The sequence below is a fragment of the Mauremys reevesii genome, linkage group 2 (assembly GCF_016161935.1).
Source record: "Mauremys reevesii isolate NIE-2019 linkage group 2, ASM1616193v1, whole genome shotgun sequence".
Taxonomy (NCBI): Eukaryota; Metazoa; Chordata; order Testudines; family Geoemydidae; genus Mauremys; species Mauremys reevesii.
In genome coordinates, this window is record NC_052624.1 from 110,438,914 (window position 1) to 110,463,579 (window position 24,666).

The 24,666-nt window shown below is 40.1% G+C and overlaps 1 protein-coding gene and 1 long non-coding RNA gene across 7 annotated transcripts in view; one reads left to right on the forward strand and one right to left on the reverse strand.

Annotated features, from left to right (window-relative positions):
- Nucleotides 1-11,045: 11,045 nt before the first annotated feature.
- LOC120398003 lies at nt 11,046-22,015 on the forward strand. The gene is made up of 3 exons (XR_005594129.1): nt 11,046-11,172; nt 20,912-21,059; nt 21,920-22,015. It is a non-coding gene; the product is annotated as an uncharacterized LOC120398003 (long non-coding RNA).
- PTPN3 (protein tyrosine phosphatase non-receptor type 3) overlaps nt 18,540-24,666 on the reverse strand; it is a 326,586-nt gene continuing 320,459 nt past the window's right edge. For 5 of the 6 annotated variants that reach the window (XM_039524865.1, XM_039524864.1, XM_039524866.1 and 2 more), the window contains 2 exons: nt 23,764-23,836; nt 18,540-20,626 (listed from right to left, as the gene is read on the reverse strand). In XM_039524865.1, coding sequence (XP_039380799.1) covers nt 20,568-20,626; nt 23,764-23,836 — 132 coding nt within the window. In that variant the 3' untranslated portion in view covers nt 18,540-20,567. Of the gene's footprint in view, nt 23,837-24,666 lie in introns of all 6 variants that reach the window. The other variant, XM_039524869.1, reaches the window with a different exon arrangement.

The window sequence follows — 24,666 nt, forward strand, 5'->3', positions numbered from 1 at the left end:
GGGTCATATAAGGTGTCTAAGTCCAGGTTATGGGTTGCTGGTTATGATTATGCTGTCTGTATCATTTTTTAGTTGAAGTTATAAGTATTGGATCTATACTGTCTGTATTTCAAATTTGTGCTGTGTTTCTGGGAAACATCCCAGACAAGTTGGTGTTAGCTCTGCCTAGCCTGCTTGATGGCCCATTAAGGACCATCAGCTACACAATTGACCCATTGAGAGGAGGCAGATACGCCTTGTAACTCAGTAGGGTGTGCAGGAACTTGCCCATGTTACTGCAGACTCCATTTTGCTGTAATTTTCCACAGTAAGAACAAAGAGGTTCTTACACCTGGAAGAACCCAGCCTGGGATGTTCTCCAGAGACTTGATTTAAACCTGCAGTTCACTCCATCACTGCTACAAGCCTGAACTAAGAACTTTGCCATTACTGTATGTAATTGATTCCATTTAGCCAATTCTAACTCTCATCTCTACCTTTTTCCCTTTATGAATAAACCTTTAGATTTTAGATTCTAGAGGATTGGCAACAGCGTGATTTGTGGGTAAGATCTGATGTGTATATTGACCTGGGGCTGGGGCTTGGTCCTTTGGGATCGAGAGAACCATTTTCTTTTATTGGGATGTTGGTTTTCATAACCATTCATCCCCAGGACGAGTGGGACTGGTGGTGATACTGGGAGACTGGAGTGTCTAAGGCCCTGCAGCAAAAAAACTTCAGGACCAGACTTCAAAGAGAAACTGCTGAGCTTCAGTTCATCTGCAAATTTGACACCATCAGCTCAGGATTAAACAAAGACTGTGAATGGCTAGCCAACTACGAAACCAGTTTCTCCTCCCGTGGTTTTCACACCTCAACTGCTAGAAAAGGGCCTCATCCTCCCTGATTGAACTAACCTCGTTATCTCTAGCTTGCTTCTTGCTTGCTTATATATTCCTGCCCCTGGAGATTTCCACTACATGCATCCAATGAAGTGGGTATTCACCCACGAAAGCTCATGCTCCAAAACGTCTGTTAGTCTATAAGGTGCCACAGGATTCTTTGCTGCTTTTACAGATCCATACTAACACGGCTACCCCTCTGATACTTGACATACATGGTTAAGTTAGTCACGAGTTGCATTTTATCTTTATTTTTCTTTTAATCATTCAAACTTTTATGCCTTATTACTTGCATTCACTTAAAATCTCTCTCTTTGTAGTTAATAAACTTGTTTTATTGTTTTATCTAAACTAGTATGTTTGAATCAAAGTCTTTGGGAAACTCCATTTGGGATAACCGGAATTGGCATATCATTTCTATTAATAAATTGATGGACTTTATATGAGTGCATACTGTCCAGGAGAGGGCACACATTTTTGGGGAAACATCTGGGACTGGGAGTGTGCTTGGTCCACCCTGCAGTATAATTCAGGCTGGTAAAAGCCTGGGTGCAACTAGCAGGTTGCAAGTGCACACAGATATAAGTGGGAGTGATTTACATGCTACAGGCTGATTGTGAGTAGTCCAGGAGTGGAGGAAACAACAGCAAAGCAGTGTAAAGGGCACCCCAGGTTTGAGGGGTGACAGCTTCTCAGGAGTCTAGATTCTACCCTGGTTATGTCACAGAAAAAAAACCAAAAGATGTTATGTTTTCTTTTCTCTGACAAACTGAGAAAGCCTAATCTAATCTAACCTTTACCAGATATAAATCTAGGTCTGCTGAGGCAGCCACTTTGTTTTAAATCATGTTCTATAAAGAATTTGGTGGTTGAGTGGGATTGTCACCCAGCACCATTTGAGGAGAATATCACCTTGTAGAGAGGAGGCCTACAGGGTAAAGAGCCTGAAACTAAGATACCCCACATTCCTCTCAGTCAAAGAGCATGGAGAGAAAGAGCCATTCCCCGTGGGCTGCAAAAGGAGGGTATCATACAGGGGAAGATGCTGATATACCAAACAGGAGAGAGGTGGAGGTACGTCTATTGGTGACAGACAGACACACAGACACAGAAATAATTATTGGATATAGGCCTATTATTCACTATAATGTCACTGATTTCACCAAGATTAGCCAAAGGAACTACTTAGATCTGTCCGCTGATTCCATTCTCTGATGCTGTGTCCCTGCTCTCTTTCTCCCAATCTAAATTTCCCCTAGTTCAAACCTCGCACTTCTTATCTATGTTCCCCCATATCCATGCTCATTCCCTTCCCCTAAGAGCCTCTCTTCACCTCCCTACTGCCCGCAAACCCCACTTTTCAACATGCTTCCATATCCCTGATCCCCACAATACCCCCTAAGCCAGCACCACATTTAACTGGTAAATGTTTCTGTATATAAAACAATACTACATCCATGTGTAAGAGATTAATTTGAATAGGGGAATTTGGTGAAGACCAAGGACAGGATATGGGGGAAGCACGGAAGTGAGAAAGGATGGGTGTGGGTTGGGCAAGCATATGGACAATCTAAATGTGCAATGGGGGTTGTCATGAAGGAGTGCACCAGGGAAATGGAACTTCAAGACTCTGCTATAAGGGATAGGGAGAATACATATTTATATTGATAGTTATTCACATGAATAGCTATCAGCTTTAATAAAGATTTTAAAATGGTAGGAAATTCCTCTAAAGAAAGAGCTTTGTTAGAAACCTGTTCAGTTTGAGTGAATATTCCATCAACAGAATAAAAAAGCCAGGGAATCCCTCATTAAGTCCTTCCCCAACTCTTCCAATCATCAGGCATGGATGTGCCCTTTCCACATTGCCTCATCCAAATTCACCACCCATGCCTTCCTCTCTCTCCATCACCAAATAAAATTAATCTTAACTCTGACCACATCTATCAACTGTTGAAAAGACAAAAACAACTCTATTTCATCCTTATATTACCTACCATAAATAACACTACTAGAAACATTACAGCCATTTCCCAAAATACTTGCTACAAACTATTTTTACTTTAAAAAAAATCGACTATTCCCCTTCCCTTTAAAAGTCATCCAGTACAACATACTTAAATATAATCATCAGCTAAAAATCTGCATAAGACACTGTCTCCTTCAATACAACAATTCAATATTCAAGACCACTGGAGAACATTGACTTCCAACCAGTCAACACATTCAGAGTTAAACACTGCGTGTTGTGTGTGGAGATGGAGGAAGGATGCCGAGCAGGAGAGAACAGAATGCACACCTCACCTTGACCCTAGAAATTCACTGTTGTAATAGTCTGACTCACAAGACTGTTGTCTCCTTGCTCCTAGCTAAAACCTCCCTTTCTGTGTAAATTGCTTTCTGTATAAAACTCTCCCAGTACAAAACTTAACATGTTGGGTTCCCCATGATGACACGTTTTTGTGTTACACTGACCCAAATAGCTTGGGTGAAGTGGTATCATCGAGTAGTGCAGAAGACTGAAGTTAAGACTCTTGCAGATTCTATTTCCAGGTCTGCTAATGATTTTCCGTGTATCTTTGAACAAGTCACACAACTACTCTGTGCCTAAGTTTGCCTATCTGGAGAATGGATAAAGTAATACCTTAATACATGGGGGTTAAGAGGCTAAATCAAAGTTTGTAAGACATTGAGCCAGCCTCAAAAGAAAGGTACTATATAGAATTGCAAAGTTATAATTCATGAAATTCCAAAGCTTTAATGTATTGTCGTAACTTTTTAATTCTCTGATGCTGTGTCCGTGCTCTCTTTTGGGGGTGTTGTGGGTTGTTTCCATTAAGAGGAGAAATTGAGTGAGTCAGGTATTTCTTTACTGAAATCTTGTTTATTTATAAAGAACATACACAGTCTTGAATCAAGCAGGAGGCAGTTTCTTTGATCATAGTGCCAAGCCTCTTTCCAGCCAGCACTTTACCCAAAAAATTATCTTGGCTTTTGCTCAGAGCCATGTTACCAGTGCTTTTCTTGCTGACTCCTTGGCTTTCCTGTTGCCTTCTTTTGTAAAATATTGAAATTATAGAAATGTAGGTTTGGAAGGGACCTCAAGAAGTCATCAAGTCCATCCCCCCCGCACACACACACTGTGGCAGGACCAAGAAAACCTAGACTATTCCTGACAGGTGTTTGTCTTACTCTAACCTGTTTTTGGAAATCTTCAATGATAAGGATTCCAAAACCTCCTTGGAAATCTATTCCAGAGCTTACCTATCCTTACAGTTGGAAAGTTTTTCCTAATATCTAACTTAAATCACCCTTACTGCAGATTAAACACATTACTACTTCTTCTGTCTTGCATAGACAAGGAGAACAATTGATCAGACTCCTCTTTATAGCAGCCCTTAATGTATTTGAGGACTGTTATGAGGTCCCCCTTTAGTTTTCCTTTCTGAAGACTAAACTGTGACGTTGCACTCCATATGCTTTATGAAAATATGCTTGGAATGTGAACATCATATAACTGGAATATGCTTTATGCAAAAGGTCTCTTGTAAAGTATCATTACAAATCTTATAATCTACTGTGTTCATCCTATTTGTATGTCTGTATCATTCCTGTATCTAAAACTAGATATATAAAGTTAACTCTGGGGTCCTATTGTAATTATGCAAAGTGTGGGCCATTAATGGTGGTTTAGAATCTTGATGGTTCCCATTAACCAGGACAATTGGTTGTAAATGGCTCTGTTTACTTGCAAGCCTTCCTGTGAGTCAGGCCGGAAAGAATGGAGGCTGGGGTCTCACAGGACATGTAACCATGTCACCTGGTACTGGAATTCATGTTTAACCTGTTGCTTCTCCATTTAGAAGGAGGGGTGGGGATCCAGAGAGACAAAAGATCCCTGCCTTGTGCCAAAGCTATAAAAGGGGGTGGAACAGAACAAAAGGGGCTGAAGTTATGAGAAAACCTCTAGTTACCACCTGAGCTGGAACTAACAAGAACTGTACCAGGGGAAAGGATTGGGCCTAGACTAAGAAGGAGTCTAGTCTGTGAAAGAAGCTTATTGGAACATTTCTTAGGGTGAGATTTACCTGTATTAAATGTATTAAGCTTAGACTTGCATGTTTTGTTTTATTTTGCTTGGTAACTTACTTTGTTCTGTCTGTTATTACTTAAAACCACTTAAATCCTACTTTTTATACTTAATAAAATCACTTTTGTTTATTAAGTAACCTAGAGTAAGTGATTAATACCTGGGGGAGCAAACAGCTGTGCATTATTCTCTATCAGTGTTACAGAAGGCAGACAATTTATGAGTTTACCCTGTATTAGCTTTATATAGAGTAAAACAGATTTATTTTGGGGTTTGGATCCCACTGGGAGCTGGGTGTCTGGTTGTTAGAGACAGGAAACCCGCTGAGCAGTTTTGATAAAAATCTGCAGCTTTGGGGGCGTGGTTCAGACCCTGGGTCTGTGTTGCAGCAGGCTAGCATGTCTGGCTCAACAAGGCAGGGTTCTGGAGTCCCAAGCTGGCAGGGAAAATGGGCTCAGAGGTAGTTTCAGCATGTCGGGTGACAGTCCCAAGAGGGTCTCTGTGACCCAACCTGTCCCATAAACATGTTGAGTTTTTGTAACCTTTCCTCATAGGTCAGGTTTCCTAAATATTTTATCATTTTTGTTAAAACATCCTCTGGATGTTTCCCAGTTTGTCCACATCTTTTCTAAAGTGTGGTGCCTACAATTGGATACAGTACTCCTTCCTGTGTCTTACATACAATACTCCTGCTAAGACACCCCAGAATGATATTGGACTTTTTTTTGCAACTGCATCACATTGTTGACTAATACTCAATTTGTGATTAACTATAACCCCCAGACCCTTTTCAACAGTATTACAACCTAGCCAAATATTGCTCATTTTGTAGTTGTGCATTTGATTTTTCGTTCCTAAATGAGGTATTTTGCATTTGTCTTTACCAAATTTCATCTTGTTGAATTCAGACCAATTCTCCAATTTGTCTAGGTTGTTTTGAATTCTAATCCAGTCTTCCAAAGTGCTTGCAAACCCTCCCAGAGTGTGTTATCATGTGCAGATTTCATAAGCATATTCTCCACTCCATTATCCAAGTCATTAATAAAAATATTGACTAGTACCGGACCCCATTAGAGACACCCTCCCAGTTTGACAGCCGACCATTAATAACTACTCTGAATACAATCTTTGTCTGGTTCTATCTTCATCTGGCTGCTTATCACTCATGAACACAAAAAGCTCTACAAAACAATACCCAGCTCTTGCATTTGCATTCAGACCCCAGGGAAAACCCCTCAGACCACACAGTTCCACTCCTACTCCAGCCTTGACATGATGATCTGTGATTTGGGCAGTAGCTTCTACTGTTTCAGCTATCACAAACTGAAGGCGTATAATTTCTCCCTTATTTGTCTTGAATGGAAGACAGCTATCATCCCCACCAGCTTCAAGGAGGTTTGTGACTGCCCATGGATCAAAGACCCAACCTCCAACATAACAATATTTTTCAAGTGACTGGCTTGTTCATCCAGAACATTTACCTCTAAAATGTATGAAAACAAGATAAAAATGTGGAACATCAGTGCATAATCACAAAATATCTGTGCTACTTGAGTTTGTACCATATAGATTGCGTATACTTAAACAGTTTTATCTCTGTCTGAACTAGTCTGAAAGCATCTTGGAGCAGGGATTGTCTCTTATAATTGCTTGTACAGCATCAAGCACATTGATGATATAAAATGACAAACTATAATAATGGCAGTTTGATTAAGGAAGACATGAATGATGCATTAGGCAGCATATGCAAAACACAATTACTGCCACATCAAAATACACTTAATTTTCTCTATCATACCCAATCTAAACTTCCTAGAATGTGGGGAACTTCAGAGAACTGATTAGCATTAGAAAAGTCCTGCATCTAGATAACCTTGATATAATGATAAGAAAATGGAAACATGTTTACATAGATGGCAATAAAGCAAATAATTTCACAATGTTAATTGAACAAGCAAATCTATGTGCATATTGCAGCAATGTGCAAAAGCAAATGCCATGAATATAGATAATGAAAACATTATACATAGGTTTGTTCACAACTTCGCTCAAGATATTGTTCCATGGTTAAGATTACAATGACAAGCAACAACAACAAAGAATCGGTCACTTAAATTCTTGGTATCCCCACCTTTTCCTCCATTTTAGACTGCCTATTTTTTTTTTGGCTTTCATTTATCTAAGGTGTCAAACTGGATTTATGCTTCTTCATTTGGAGGCTCTGACTAATCACTGAATATTTAATGTAACATTCAGAAAGCATGAGATATCAAGTTTTTAAAAATCCTTGAAGAACCCTCACCTAATAAGATCAAAGTTGCTGGAGAAAAGGAAAAAAAATTGTAAACATTCATTAACTTGAGTGGACAGCCTTGAAGGAAAGTGAAATTCTTTTAATGGACTCATTTGGGGAATTATGGCCCAAATCTTCAAAAGTGTGTACATACTTATACGCATGCATGCATTCTTGAAAGTCTGGGTCCACATGTACTAGGAGTATAAGCCATTCATTATTTAATTAGGTATCAATTTTGAATTTAATTTCCTTGGGTCTAGTCAAGTTTTATTTTTGAACAGATAAAAAGGAAAATGTAGTATTCTGAATCCGCGTAGAAGGCTGGTTTAAGAAATAATTCATAGAGAACATTTCTTCATCCTTTGAGACCATACTTCAGGTTACACTGTAGTCTGCTAACCACAACATGGGGTTCAAAGGCACAGAGGAGGGCTCTTGGTTCCACTGATGGGGAATCGTAAATTTACTTATTTTCTCTTGTGTTCAGAGTACTGAATGCTGCACTGTCATGTTTTGACTGAACTGCAATATTAGTCAAAATTAGGATTGCCAACTTTCTAATGACATAAAACCAAACATCCCACCTCATGCCCCGCCCCGTCTCAGAGACTCCATCCCCTGCTCACTTCATCCCCCCTTCCTCCATTGCTCGCTCTTTCCCACCCCTTTCACTTTGTCATAAACAGTTAGTTAAGGTCTCTTTTACCTGTACTGGGTTAACAAGCAGTACCTGATGACCACCTGACCAGAGGACCAATCAGGGACAAGATAATTTCAAATCTCTGTGGAGGGAAGTTTTTTTTTCTGTGTTCTTTGTTTTGAGAGAGTCTCTCTTGGGAGGTAAGGGAGTCCAGACATCTTAATCAAGTCCTCCCAGGTTTCTGCAGTATTTTTCATCTATTCAGTCTAGTGAGTATTAAAAAGGCAAACTAGTATTTTTTTTACTTTTATTTCTGTATTGGCAATTGTGTGTTTTGCTAAAGGAATCTCTTTATTTCTATTGCTGTACTTTGCTTTTACTGAGAAAGAAAGCGGGAGGGGGAGTTCTCTCCAGGTTTATAATTTAGACTCTGTGTATTGTTCTATCCTGGTATTACAGAAATAGTATACTTTCTTTTTGTTCTTTTAATAAATTATTTTCTTTTCTTTGGACTTGGTTAATTCCTTCTCGTGTGGAGATTCAAGGGAAGGGGAGGGGGGAAGAATGAGTTCCTCCTGAGGTTGATTCACAGAGTTGAATCGGTGTGTATCTCTCCAGAGTGGCTAGGAGAGAGGGAGGGGGGAAGTGGGCTGCTTCCCTTTGTGCTGAGATTCAAGGTGGTTGAATCTGTGTTCCCCAGGGAAAGTTCAGGGGAACAGGGAGTGTGCTAGACACTTAAAAACCTAGCTGGTGGCAGCGTAGTAGATCTAAACTAGAATTTTAGTTTAGAGAAGTCCATGCAGGTCCCCATCTTGGAACCCAACAGCTCCAAGTGGGGAAGAAAACCTATGACACACTTTCACTAGGCTGGGGCAGTGGGTTGGGGTGTGGGCTCTGGGCTGGGGAAGAGGGGCTATGGGCTCTGGCTGTGGGGTGGGGCCAGGGATGAGGGGTTTGCGGATGCAGGAGGGACTCTGGGCTGGGCCAGGGTTGGGGTGCTGACACTCGGGATGGGGGCAGTACACGGAGCCTCCAAGTCCTGAGCTGCCCCAGCGCCTACTTCCAGGAGCAGCAGGGAGCTAGGGCAGGTAGAGAGCCTGCCTTAGCCCCAAGCCCACTCTGCACCGCCGACTGGACTTTTAAGGCCTGGTCACTCACCACATTGCTGTGAGGGATCCAAATGCTGAATCTCATGTGCTTTAAGTCTCCGGAGTCTCAACAAAGCCCAGACACTGCCTTTAGCTTGGGGTCTCTAGGCACAACCTCAGGCTGCAGATTATCTGTCTAGCACCCTCTTCTGAGTGCTCCAACCCCAAGGTCCAATTGCTTTCCCTCAAGGACCAGTGCTGAGCTCTTGGCCTCCCCTGTAGTTTAAACACACCCTCTGAGACATTCTATACCTTGGGGGAGCGTGCTGTAACCCCCTTATTCCTTATTTTCATATAATTGTGATCTCACATATAAAGCATGCCTTCTAAGGTATCAGGGGAAAGGTTATGATCTGCTGAACGTCATTTCTCCATCCACATATGTGTATCATTAATGCATATGAAGTTATGAGAATTGTGTTGTATGGTGGTGTCACAAACATTCTGTAAGCTGGGGAATCAGCCAGATATTAGCTCCCCAGAGGCAACAGCAAGGAAAGTAACCAATGCCCAGGCTTAACCTTGCCCGGAGAGGAATTGCTTAACCTTGCCTGGAGAGACTCAGCAATACCCCCCATACATGCCTGGACTTGTGCTCCCCAAGCAAGGCATTGTGAGAGAGAGCCCAGGCTACAGAGAATTCAGGGGGCACAACGGTCCCACAGTCCCAGGTTGCACCCCGGGGGATCCCATCACACCCTCTTCCAGAACTCCAGCTGTGTGGATGCTCTGGGTTTACAGTTTACCTCTATGGCACAACAAAACACACACACAGACTTTGCAAAGGATTCTAAAATGCCATTTTTCTTTACTTAGTAACATAAGAAATACACAGATCTAGGCAAAAATGATGATCCCTACACACATCTCCCTGCCTCAGTTTACTCACCATTCTGGAGCGTTCTTTGGTCACAGGTTAGAGTCCTCTACGAGGGGATGTCCCGGCTCCTCCTCCTGCAATGCATGCACGCCTTGTCCCTTTCCCTCTCCAGAACAGCTTGCTTTGAATTTGGTTGATCCTGGCAGCCAAACCAGGCTCATTTCACACCACTCCCCACTACAAAAGCATGCCCATCTCTTTCCCCCTCCTGCCCAAAAAAGCTTCCTGTCCCTCTAAAAGTTCCTGTCCCTCCCTGTGTCCTTCCTAAACCCCTGCTGTTTTGTCACTTTGGCCTCTCTATCCTGTTTGGAAATTTTCCACTCTCTCCACTTCACTAGGCCTCTGCATTGATGCTTGGTTGAACTGGTTTCCCAACACCTTAGCATACCCATTATTCAATGCTGAGCAGTCCTCATTCTTTAACGACTCTCCATTGTCCCTGGCCTGGTGGGTGTGTGCTAGAGGGCTTGTCAAATAGTAGTTTCTGCAGTCAGAGAGGCATTCCCTAATAACATCAACCAGAATTTGTAAATTGTACATAGATATTCCCCAAATCATCACACAAACTCCCTTCCAGAACTATGTTCTCTGCATAAGGTCTAGACAGAGTCTGGTTCTATAATAGTTTAATGAAGCAGATAGGCTTTGTCCAGTCCCAAACTACCCTAATTTGGAAATTCAGCCTAATCTTTAGGGTATTTTCTATCCACAGGTGAAGCCAGGTGAGTTGTATGGCGCTGTGGTGCCTGGGCTTCAGCAATATTCAGGGTCCAGGGGCCCGGCTCCACCAATGTTTGGGGCTGGGACTTTCCCCTGGCCCCACCTGCCACCCCCACATGCCTCCCTCAAGTGTCCCCCAACCCCTACTTGCTGCCCCCACGCACCTCCCCGCTGACTCCGCTCTGCTGGCTCCCCGCATCAACTGCCGCTGCAGGGTCCTAGTGCCCCCCTCTTCAATAGTGGCAGGGCAGGCTGCCCTTACCCTGCTCTTCCGCCTCAGACCTTTTCCTTTTCTGGCAGGACCCTCCACCAGCACAGGGCTCCTCCATCCACAGTCATTGTTCCTGCCCTACGCTGGGCAAGGGGCAGCCCCATCCCCCACCGAGGCTACAGTCAGGGGCAGCAGCAGGGGAGGAGGTGCACATGTGATGGCAGCCCCCACCCCGGCATCCACAACAGGGGAGGCGAGGGGGCCTCAGAGAGGCCCTAGGAGTACATGCAGTGACAGTGTTGCGAGGTGAGTGTGCTGCTGGGGGGACCCCTCCCCTGGAGATTGCTGCTGCTGGCAGGGAGAGGGCTGGGGGGAGTTCTCCTTTCTGGCCCCAGCCCCAGGGTAGCCTGCCTGCACCCCAAACTCATCCCCAGCCTGCAGCCCCCACACCCCAACCCTCTGCCCCAGCCCTGAGCCTCTCCCACACCCCAAACCCCTCATACCCAGCCCGAGCCCTCACCCCCCGCACCCTAACCCTCTGCCCTAGCCCTGAGCCCCCTCCTGCATCATAAACCCATCCCCACCCCACAGCCTTCAACCCTGCACCCCCTCCCAGAACCTGCACCCCCTCTTTCCACACACCACCCCAAACTCCCTCCCAGAGCCTGAACCCCACCCCGTCCCAGCCCAGAGCCTGCACTCCCACCCCATTCCCACACACCCTCTCCTGCCCCCAAACTCCCTCCCAGAGCCTGCACCAAACTCCCTCCGAGCCTGCGCCCCTCACCCCCACCTGCCCACCCACCCCTTGCCCCAGCCCAGAGCCTACACCCAAACTCCACCCCACAGCCTGCACCCCTCACCTCCTCTTGCACCCCCAGAGCCTGCACCCAGCACCCAAATTCCGTCCCAGATCCTGTACTCCAGACCCCTTCCGCCACCCAAACTCACTCCCTGAGCCCAACCTCGCACTCCTCCTGCACCCAAACTCCCTCCCAGACCCTGTACCCCAATCCCTGGCCTGCCCCAGCTCAAGGCCTCCCCCGCAGACCTCCCCCGCCAACCCAAACTCCCTCCCAGAGCCTTAGGCAGGTGGGGGGCAGAGTGTGTGTGTGGGGGGGTTCTGGGCACCACCAAAATTTCTATAAACCTGCCACCCCTGAATGCAGCTACAATGCCTTATTATCTTTACTCACTGGATATGGATCAGCGGTTCATAAGGAGGATGTAATCCTGTCTGGGTGAAAGAAATAGCTGCTAGAGAATGTTGCCTGCTCTTTGGTCTCAACTAGCACAGTGAGCTAGTTAGTTAACAACGGTGTGAAACATAGGAGCAAATTGCTGTGACATGACTCTCTAATGTTAATATTGAGAAGGCAAGCAAAGCAACTGTATGTGCTACTTTTTCTAACTGATACTGAATCACTGGAAACAGTGCAAAGAGTGAATCTAAGTAAGGCTGATTGGAAGTAATTTGGGATCAGAATGAAATCTTGTATCTTCATTCAAGGTGGAAATGGACTATAGACATTAGGATGATGGATGCTATAGAGGATCCTATATATTAAACAGAAATTAGTAAGTCTTCTCTAATAAAAGGTCAGAGGTCATGCTGCAAAGAAGTCATTTCTGAGAAATTCTGATCAGAGAATAGATGTGGTTATAGCACCAGTTCTCAGAAACTAAAAACATAGACGCAGAAAAGCATTTCATACAGTCTTGATGACCCTGTGCAAAAGAACTTAACTTATACAATCAGTCTAGCATCTGAGAAAATGCATATTACAACTGGAAGCTTCAAAGAAATGTAAATTATGCATGTAAAGCTGATTGCAATGCTGTGCATGGAACCAAGTCTTCACACCCTACGGAGGATGTATAGTTTCGATCCAGACTGACTGCCATGCATAAAAAGTCGGCCGGCTTTGAAGCCATCACACACAGGTTTTTGGAATATGTGTGGCCCAGGAAGCAGCATATTTTTTATCTATGAAGCTAGAAGGGGAACACACATTTATATCTAAATTAATTTTGAACAAATGTTAAGGTTGATCAGTTCCATGTGTATTAACTATTAATGACCCAGGAGTTATGTGGAAAGGACAATAAACTGTTTTGTCTTCACAGATTTTAGCAATTCATTATGCAGTTTTAATAGAGCATTCAGAAAGACTACATAAGCTCAAAGTATTTGTTTAGGGCCAAAAAGGGACACCAAAGTCACTTGTTCAAATATATCCAAGATTGTTAGGGCTTGTCTACACTTGAAACTGCTGCAGTTCTCCAGTGAAAATACTACCTTCCTGTTGGTGTATACACCACCTCTCCAAGAGGAGGTAGCTGGGTCAACAGAATTCTGTCGACCTAACTCTGTCTACATCAGGGGTTAGGTTGGTTTAACTGTGTTGTTCAGGAGAGTGGCTTTTTCACAGCCCATAGTGATGTAATTATATCAACCTAATCATAGGTGCCAACTTCGTGGGTGCTCCGGGGCTGGAGCATCCACAGGAAAAAAATTGTGGGTACTCAGCCCCCCCATCAGAACCTTCCCCTTTCCCCCAGCGCCTCCTATCCACCTACGGCCCCACAGATCAGTACCTTCCCCTCCCCAACCTCCTGCCACAGATCAGTGCCTTCCCCTCCCGTCCCTCCTGCTACAGATCAGCTATTTCATGGCATTAGGAGGCACTGGGAGGTAGGAGGGAGGGTGCAGCACGCTCGGGGGAGGAACTGCGTGGGAAGAGGCAGGGTGGAGTGGGGCGAAGCCTGGACAGAGCGGGGAAAGCACCCTCCAGGATATTAGAAACTCAGTGCCTATTAACCTAATTTCCTAGTATAGACTGGGAATTAGTGACTGACAATTTGGTGGGGTATGAGGAGTACATTGGCATATTTAGTCCTATTGCTAGTGGACATACCCGTGTCGCAAAACTATGATGTTAACATTGTTAATAGGGAGGTTACACAGGCATGGAGATGAGAATCCAGTGGTTTTCGAGCCTTTTGAAAAGAACTGAGGCCAATTTGCAGGTCATGTTGAGGAGCTTTAGATGTTTTTATACTAACATGAATTCTGGCTGCAACCATATTCAATTTTCATTATGGTTTATCAGATAAAAAAGTGAGTAACCTATGCTTTAATAGTACTCCTCAAGATTTTTTTCTGGAATAAAGTGACTACAAAAAGATAACCCAAAATGCTTTATTTCATCAATAGCCTTTAACCAATAACATAAGTGGTGGCCATAATATTGTGTTCAGAACAGTTCCAATAACCCAAGGAAATTATACTGAAAATATTAACCAATATTTTATTCCTATAAAAATAAAAAAGAAAAATGTTACATTCATTTCAGGAAGAAGTGTGTCTACATTTCTGAACAATAAATTAAGCTTTGAAATATTAACATCAATTTACATTTTAAATCATTTAAAAGACAAGCACAGTTAAGGATACAGAATTAACTCCCTTTCTCCTCCCTTTCTCCCCCCACCCTCTAACACATCAAATCTTTTACTCCTTTTATGCACTGGCAGCTAAGCTCTCAAAAGAAGACATTACTCAGTGGCACAGACACAACCATTAACAAAAAATAGCCAGAATCATTAAACATGTACTATTTTACATGCTTTGTCTACATCTCAGATAAAAACTCTACCTGAACATATATAAAAATATAAATTTAGTCATTGAAATAATGGAGACTTTTCAAGTTGCTTGTCAAATTCCTGGCTTTCCCAAGTCTCATATATTTTATTCCAGTAATAGAAAGAACAGGACATGTCAAACAAAACAAAGGCCAACTTTTAATAACACATTTATCCTAATGTATACTTATTACATCTTAAAGCTTTGGTAAAATCATCTGCTCCATTTTTCTTGTCTTTCTCTCTGTCTCTATTCATGTTACATGGACAAAGTGCAGAAACAGATAATTATGGTTACTACTCGCTACAGAAATCTGGAATGCACGCATTAATGTTTGCCATTTATTTTGTGAAACCTGGATTTGATATTTACATTTGAGTGTGTATACTAACTCCCTTCCTCGTCATCCTCACGACAGTAACTCAATTTCTATTGGAAATTAGGAAAAGAACAAATTTAACAACAGACCATCATTTAAGTAAATGAAGCCTTGAATCAGAAGGGTGGGCACTGATTGATAATGAGAGTCAACTGCTACTTTGCCAAACTATCACTTACTAGAGGAAAACTAAAATTTACCTAAGCTGACACTCAGGTATTTTGAACTTTCTTTCCTAGACAGGATTTAGTCAGTTTTCCTCCTCTTGGATAGAATGCTACCTAATTTCTCTGGGTAAAACTTGAAGGTGATCTACAAAGGATTTTAAATGAATAATGTTTGCTCACTTGAAGACCTGAAAGAGTGGGCTGCTCCCCCCTCCCCAACAATATTAGAAATATCAGGGATGTCAAATCAGTTCTTTTCCAGAGGACTTCTTGAAGGTCTGACAGCAAGTGTGCTGTGAGCGTTCTCACCTAAAGTAAAAGGCTGGAGATTGATTATTTAGGAAAGACATCCTTTCCCCAAAATGTTCATTGGTATTATGTGGTAGGCAGCTGTTTGGCTAACAATCCCTTCCCTTCTCAAGTCCTCAACATTTATGATGTCATAACTTTACAAGTTCTTTAGTCACCATGGACTTTTCCAAGGAATTCATAATGTAAAAATAAGCAGAAAACAAAACAATCATCAACTTTTTTTTTTTTTTTTTAAGAAATACAACTTTCAGGCCTTTTTTACACATCATTAAGCCACAAAGGGCACAAGCCCACTTTACTATATCCTTCATAGGTCAACTTCAATAGGAAAAAACGTGATGAACAGGATTTTCTATTAAGTAGGAAAATTGGTCTCTGTTCATTCCTACAGAAATAACATATATAAAAACATTTTAAAGGAAAATAAAAAAAATGGGACTAGTGTCTTTTTCACTTTTTTATCATGTTTTAATTAAGACTTTTCTTTTTAAAGAATTTGTTGTGCTCATTTATTAAGTCAGAAATTCAGGTCTTGACTGCCCTAAAAAGAATTCCCCCCCCCCCCCCGGCTTTTTCAAATAATTCCCACTTTGCTGACACCAGCAGAACTAAAGCAAATGCTAAGAGTTCTAACGTAGGCAGACTTAAGCACCATCTAACTCTACTTGCAGCAAATATAAACAATATGGTGTTCAAAAAAAAGATGGCAACTGTTAATTTGTCTGTACAAGGGGTACTAACGCTGCTAACACTGGTAAAGCTGAATTGGCTTTAGCAACAATGGGAAACTTGAAAAAAATGTCTGTAGTGTGGACAGAACCAACGATGACTAGAGAACTACTGAAATGCTCACATCACAAGAATTAAGGCAGTGAAAGCTGAGCAACCGAAAACTGAAAAGAAATTTTAGTCAAACTCTTGCCGCTTATGTTAACACCTATTTAACTTAAATGATAAATTAATATTTTGGATAAAGGAAGATTCAAAACCATAATTCCTTCAATTCAGCTCTAACAGCGAGTAAAAAATATAATCTGAGACTCCTCCAAAAAGTCTTAAGCAAAACCAGGGAAACACAAAGGGGCACAAGTTCAATATATATATATTTTTGGCAGGCCATTGTTAAAGTACAGTTTACTGGGTATCTCTTTGGAAATATTTAGTGGAGCCTTTACTATATTATAAATGAAACATGCAGCACTAATGGCTACCACTTTCTGGAATTCACTGAATTCCTATTCTACCCATTCCCCCTCCCCTTTTCCTTATCTTAGTACAGAGCAGTTCACACGTGCAGTTTGAGTTCAAAGTGTTCTTAATATTTAAGGAAAGTTTGTTCAGTTAAAAAAATAGCTAGCCTTAGAAGCTAAGAAACTACTTAGCTACAAAGTATCCCTGCTTAGAAGCTAAGAAGCTACTTAGCTACAGAAAGTTCAGCTATGCAAAATGGATGGTGCAAATTATAATATATACTTGTCTTACACATCTTGAACTAGTATTTCCAGTAAGGAAAAACTTAAAAGCACATCAGTGCACTGCACAAACAACTAAGGATTTGTTTATTGCAAAAATCCACAACTCTGAAATATGGCAAATCCTATTGCTTGTGGATATAATGTATTGTACATTTTTAAAGTTCATTAGAAGAAAGAAGCCTGCCAAACAATGAGTGGGGTCATTGGACGATCAAAGAGCTAAAGGAGCACTCAAGGAAGACTAGGCCATTGCAGAAAAGCTAAATTAATTTTTTGCATCAGTCTTGACTGCAGAGGATGTTAGGGAGATTCCCACACCTGAGCCATTCTTTTTAGGAGACAAATCTGAGGAACTGTCCCAGATTGAGGTGTCAACAGAGGTGGTTTTGGAACAAATTAATAAATGAAACAGGAATAACTCAACAGGACAAGATGGAATTCAATGAAGAGTTCTGAAGGAACTCAGATGTGAAATTGCAGAATTACTAACTGTGGTATGTAACCTCTCAAATCAGCTTTTGTACCAGATGACTGGCAGATAGCTAATATAACACCGATTTTTAAAAAAGGCTCCAGAAGCAATTCTGGCCATTACAGGCCAGTAAGCCTAACTTCAGTACCAGGCAAATTGGTTGAAACTGTAGTAAAGAACAGAATTATCAGACACACAGATGAACATGCTATGCTGGGGAAGAGTCAACACAGCTTTTGTAAAGGAAAATCATGCCTCACCAATTTATTAGAATTCTTTGAGGGGGTCAGCAAGCATGTGAACAAGGGTGATCCAGTTGATATAGTGTATGGATTTTCAGAAAGCCTTTGACAAAGTCCAACACCATCAGTCATGGGATTAGAGGGAAGGTCCTCTCATGGACCAGTAACTGGTTAAAAGATAGGCAACAAAAGTTAAGAATAAATGGTCAATTTTCACATTGGAGAGATGAATAGAGCGGTCCCACAAGGATCTGTACTGGGACCTGTGCTGTTCAACATATTCATAAATAATCTGAAAAGGGGGGTAAAAAGTGAGGTGACAAACTTTGCAGACAAGACTAAATTACTCAAGATAGTCCAAGTCCAAAGCTGACTGAGAAGAGTTACAAAGGGATCTCACAAAACTGGGTGACTGGGCAAGAAAATGGCAGACAAAATTCAATGTTGATAAATGCAAAGTAATGCACGTTGGAGAAAATAATCCCAATTGTACATAAAAAATCAGGGTCCTAAATTAGCTGTGACCATTCAGAACAAGATCTTGGAGTTGTCATGGACAGTTCTCTGAAAACATCTGTTCGATGTTCAGCAGCAGTCAAAAAAGCTAACAGAATGTTAGGGACCATTAGGAAAGTGATAGATAGTAAGACAGAAAATATCATAATGTCACTAAATAAATCCATTGTACGCCCACATCTTGAATACTGTGTGCAGTTCTAGTCACCCCATCTAAAAAAAGATATATAGAATTGGAAAAAGTACACAGAAGTGCAACAAAAATGTCTAGGGGGATGGAACAACTTCCATAGGAGAAGAGATTAAAAAGACTGAGACTGAGACTATTCATCTTAGAAAAGAGACAACTAACGGGGAGAGGTTTCTAATATCCTGGCGGGTGCTCCCCCCACCCTGCCCAGGCCCCACCCCCACTCTACCCTTTCCCCCAATGCCCGGGGAGGGATATGATAGAGGTTTATAAAATCATGACTGGTGTGGAGAAAGTAAATAAGGAAATGTTATTTACCCCTTCACATAACACAGGAACCAGGGGTCACCCAATGAAATTAACGGGCAGCAGGTTTAAAAACAAACATAAGGAGGTACTACTTCCCATAAGTTACAGTTCATCTGTGGAATTTGTTGCCAGGGGAAAGAATTAGATAAGTTCATGAAGTTCAATGGCTATTAGCCAAGATATTCAGAGATTGCATGTCCTGGGTGTCCCTAAAGCTCTGACTGCTAGAATCTGGGACTGAATGAAATTGGATGGATCATTCGATAATTGCCCTGTTCTGTTCACTCCTTATGAAGCATCTGGGCTGTCAGAAGACAGGATTCTGGGCTAGCTGGACCATTGGTCTGAGCTAGTATAACCATTCTTATATGGAAGTCTACTGTACTGTGCAACTGCATGATTGGAAAAAGAAATATGTTGAAGATTGAAACCAATCATATAACATAAAATTATCATGCTTAGTCCATTGATATAATGCTATTGTTAAACCATCTTAGGTGAATGTGTTCTAACACTATCAGTGTCAGATCCTACATGCAAGAGAACACATTTAATCAAAACATTATGTTTTAAATAATGAATTAATGATTCACCTGGCTTTCAATTCCTTTTGAACAAAAGTGTTTCATGAAACAACTTTAGCTTCTATATAGTTTCAATTAATACAAGCTTTTAAACAATTAGAATAATTGTAGGGTTAACAATGGAAATATAAACATTTCCTATTGCACATTATTTCTAGAAAGTCTTTATGTGAATGAATAAAATCAATTTCCCTCTAAATGCTTTATTTAAGGACATTTCAGAATAACACCATCGTTAAGAAAGTTTGAGGAGGATCATATTAATGTTTTAGTTGCACTATTTTGATTATTTTTAACTTGATCAAGTGTGAACCCAGCAGGCCTTTAAAGCAGGGTTTTTAGTTAGTGGACACCTGTTTTATTTTAACATTTTCATTTTGGCACATAAGGACACCACCTACTAGGAATACCATTTTTTCTTGTTGGTTAATTATTAAATTATTACATTTGGAATAAAACAAACATACCATTCAGTACTGTTTCAGCACTTCTGTTATTTCAAAACAATGTACTGAATATTTCGTAGAAAGCAAAAAATTAGATGTATGGTAAGAGAAATCAGATGTACGATCAAATATATTGTTGAACAATTAAGGTACGTTTTAATTACACATAATTGAGTACAAAGCTCTAATGGCAAGGCTACTGCCAACAAAATCAAAGAATTTGTGGGGATATTTTGGCACAATCCCACAAGTGCAATATGGTATATTTATGGCCTGCCTAACTAGTACTATATAACAAGTATGTAATCTTAGCTCTCTTTTCTTTTTGGTTGTATTTTAACTGGATTAGACATAATATACTAAAGGCATAATTGGGTGTATGGCACCATTTTTATTTTCAAAATATGGTAAAATCTGCCACTCTTACTACAGCTATGGAACATCACATGCAGGGCTCTGTAGTGCTCCTTTGACAAAATTCCGGAGACACTTGTAACAGGCATTTTGGTTTACTCGAGTAGCAAATATAAAGCTACTTTGGTTTAAAGTTTACCTTTCTTACTTCAGAAGAATAAATATTAGTACTTTTTCCAGTGGACAAGAATACATAAAGCCTATTTTTCCCAAGCTATGAATTTTGAGTACTATACTGTTTTAATTAATAGACTGCATACTAACAAGAAAAAATGAGGTAAGCATGCTTCTGTTGGTTTATATGGACTCTTGACTTCATAGCATCTCCTTTTACTTGTCTACTCCACCCTGGCAAGTAAGTATTTTAGGGGTTAAGAGCCTAACTCATACTAATAATCAAGTAACTATTATATGCATATATAATTACCCACACATCTTGCTTAAATTTATTCAGTTGTGACAAAAACATCAGAGTTGAAAAGACTTTTCATTTATTATGCTTCTGTTGCAAGATCAAATTTTAAGGTTTTATAACCCCGTGCAAAATCACCACACATTATTCGATAAAAGGAAGGCATTCATTCCCCAAAGGTCCATGTCGGGCACTAAAAAAAAAAGAAAAAAGAAAAGGAAAAAAAAAGGCTCACTGTACATGTGCAAAACCCAGCAAGACTGTGAAATAGTAGTAGACAAAGTACTGGTAAATTTTCAAATTAAGATTTACTCTTTTGATCTTAAAAAGTATAGACTAATTACAGATATTATCAAATTGTCTTTTTAAACAGCTATTTCAAGTTAATGCTACAGCAGGTATCAGTGCCTTATATGTTCTCTGAGAATCCAAGTATTAATTGAAGAAATTCAAAATAAAAATCCATTCTTTTCTCTAGATATATCCATCTCAAAAAGGAAAAGCTTCATATAGTAAAATCTGATTACATTCTTAACATTACATGGACATTAACGTATAAGGCAAAGCTGTACAGAACTGCTGGAAGATACTGGAGTTAAGTACTGGAAGAAACTTATTGCATTTTGGTAAGTACGTTATATGGTTGACACAATAAAGAGGAGCATGACTAGTGGCAAAACCACATTAACCTCCTGGAACACAAGTAAGTTAAAAATAATGAAATAGTTTAAGGAATCAAATGTATACCACAAGGGAGTCTCTAAAAGTTCTCATGCTGTTCTCTTATACTCTTTTCTCCACTTCTGTTTTGGCTCCAGTCACACTATCAATTGCCAGTAAGAGGAATTGTAAGCAGCACTTCTTCTCAAGGACCTGGAGGCTGGGGCTGGGGGAGGAGGCAGTGCTACTTCTGAAAGTGCTGATCGGATGCAAAGGGGACTAAAGACATAAAAGGAAACCTCCTGACAGTGAATCAGATGGGAGATATGGCTCCGTTAGTGCTTTGAGCCTTCTGCAGTTGACCAAATTTCCAGTATAGCAGCAGCAACAATTTTTAACACCTAAAAGTTTTGTATTATAAGGATAATAATAATAATAGATAATTTGCACACATATAGCACTTTTTCATGTGTTTTTTCCAAAGTGCTTTACAAAGGTAATAAGCACGAGCAGTCCCATTTTATATATGGGATAACTGAGGCACAGAGGGGTTAAATGACTTGCCACAGTCAAAGCAAAATAGTATCAGAATCTGGGCTAGAACTACTCTTTTTAATTCTAGTCCATGCCTAATCCACCAGATAATAGTGGTTCAATATATGACAAGCACCAATTCAAGCTAAATTTGAATAGCATATTTGAAAGAATATCAAAAACTACTCACTCTTCAACCAATACACATTAGTTAGGCTGCCATATAACCCCATTTGTTCTGACTAGCATGAACGTCTTGACTAAAGAAAAGTACCAAAAACCTCTCCCCCAGCAACTACGACTAATGATGTAATCTCCAAGAAGGGACCAATCTGCACAACAGAAGGGTGAGTGATCTAGAATGAACTACACCTGCTTTCAAACCATCTTCTGAAAAAAAAAGTCTCTTGGATGTCATCAAAGATTGCGGCATATCCAGGTGTAGTAGTTTCTATAAAATAATCTGTTGTCAAATACAAATGATAGCATTCATAATACAAATTATAGTTCTAAAATGCATGTGTGTGTGTGTGTGTGTGTGTGTGTGTATGTATATATATATATATATTTATGTATATTAGGAGAAAATTAGATTTTTTTTTACACACATATAAACATCTGGCTTATATGCCCAATATAAATTTTAGACAACTTCCCTTATTTAGAACGAATGTTTAAATAACAGAATTATATACAATCTCATAGAACATTTTTAAAAAAATTAACACACTATTCACAAATGCAGAATTATCTAGGACAATCAAAAAGTGTATTCAGAATAAATTAATGTCATACAATTGTGGTTATATTGTTCAGAAAGTCCAATTCTCCCCTTTGAAATGAAACTGAGACCATTGTACCTTAGGGTGAATTATTTAGCAATGCACAAATTCTCTCTCTTTATGTAGAAGTCTTCATATGAACTTAATTTCATTTATACAAAGGAAAGAAACATGAAAGAGGCACCTCACACTACTGCATTCCACTGAATTAGAATAAGATTTCTATTGAATGGCAATGAAGTCAATGTTTTATCATCTGAACACTAGTAGCCTCTGTGTCCTTGCAAGTTTTACACCTTGAATTAGCAGCAACATGTTTAATAGGTTCAGTAGTACATTTTTTCTGACACTGGATTGGGCCAGTTTGCATTTATAGTAAGCCATTTAGCAGTTGGTGTGCAATATTAGTCCACTCCTGCATGTGAGAACTAATAAATACACTGGGAAACAAAGATAAATGAGACTTAAACCTTTAGTTTAAATGTTTTCAGTCTATAAAGAGAAAAACCACAAGAAAACATAGTGAAATTAAGTAAGTACCATATTAGGGTGCAAAGGAGTAGAGCAGAAGAGACTACGGGAAATAGGTAAACTACTGAAAGGTCAAGAAAATGGAAAATTCAAGCTGTGGAAGATCTCAGTAAAACCTGCAAAGCAGCATTAGTTTGCGTGTCAGGTATGCTATGTTTGATTTTTTAATATAAATTAGTATAACTGGCATATTTGCAATCAGGTTGATGGGAGTTAATTCTTTAATTGCTCCGGCTCTTAATGGACATGTTTAGGGTTTAGCCCTTGGCATTCTATTTATGTAAACTGTTTGACAAACCTCCAGGAACCAAATAATATGACCAACTCTACTTTGTATATCAATATTTTGGTCCCAATCTTGCAAGGTGTTTAGCATTCAACTCCCATGGACTTCAATAGGAGATGAAGACACTCAATACCTCATTAACTGGGCCACTTTTTTTTTATTAATACTGCTGATTTTCCTTTTGTATTTTAGAATGGTAAACACCAGGGTTAAAGTAAATTCTAGAGGAAAACTTGTTTTTGCAGCAGTAAAAGATGCAGGTTATGTACTAAAGTTTCCTTGATTATTTCTTTTCAATATGTATATAATGCATATTATGCACAACTGCTCTCATATACATATATAAATTTCTTCTATATACTGTACAAGATTTAGTAATCGTCTATGGAAATTTAAAGTGCCACAGCTCAAATGTGCTCATCTGACTTCCCATGGGATTTTGATGAGTTCTCTAGTCACCTACAGAAATGAGACCCTGGCTTTATGACAACCAGTGTTTTTAGAAGATGAAATTAATCCTTTCACAGCTGTACTAACTGGAATCCAGTGGTCGAACTAATCCTTCTTTGTAAACACGAAGAATAGCTTCACACACGAACTTGTACTGACTCTGTGTAACAAAAAAAAAGAATGAGTAAAAATATTAATGATCAGTCACATCAGTTATAAGCTATTGATTATAGTATAGTAATGAATACTAACTAAACACAGTAAACTACCTTCAGCTTTACTGCCACCTCTGGCACTGAAACATGGGCAGGAGAAGAGGACAAATACAAAGACAGATAGAAAAAATAAAAATATTACAGCTCCACTCAGTGGAGATGTGTGCAGAATTTACACTCGAGTAAATGCCAAATGTTGTATGGTGCAAATTTTGACCTCAGATGCAAGCATGAGTCTCCTGGTAACTTTAATGGGTGCAATGTACAAACATCCAAGAGGCAAGGTTTAGCCAGAAGGAAAGTCTAAATTTATGCATCTGATTCCTTAGCCCACATGGCTATTTAAATGGAAGCTAATTTGTTTCAATTACTTTCTTTCATATATTTTATCTATGATGTAATTTGTACTGATGTTAATTGATCATTTAAAAGATAGCAATTTATCCATCCCTTTAATATACACATTACTTGAGTCCTCAAAGCATGCAAACTACAATAAGGGAAATGCATTAAACAGTCTCTTAATTTAACAAATGGAAGGCAGCGATGTACTTCATGACTTTCATTTAAAATACTTAAACAAAGGGTTTTATCTTCCAAACTACGTCAACACTGCTGCACAAGTTGAAATTGATTTAGTTCAGTTTTGTACAGGCAGGGTACAAACTTTTGGGAGAGAACTCTTAACTATGACAGCCACCCTCCTTTTACCTCATCACCCCCAACATTTTGAGCTCATTTATAATCTTACAGCACTTTGGAATGTTTTTATAAT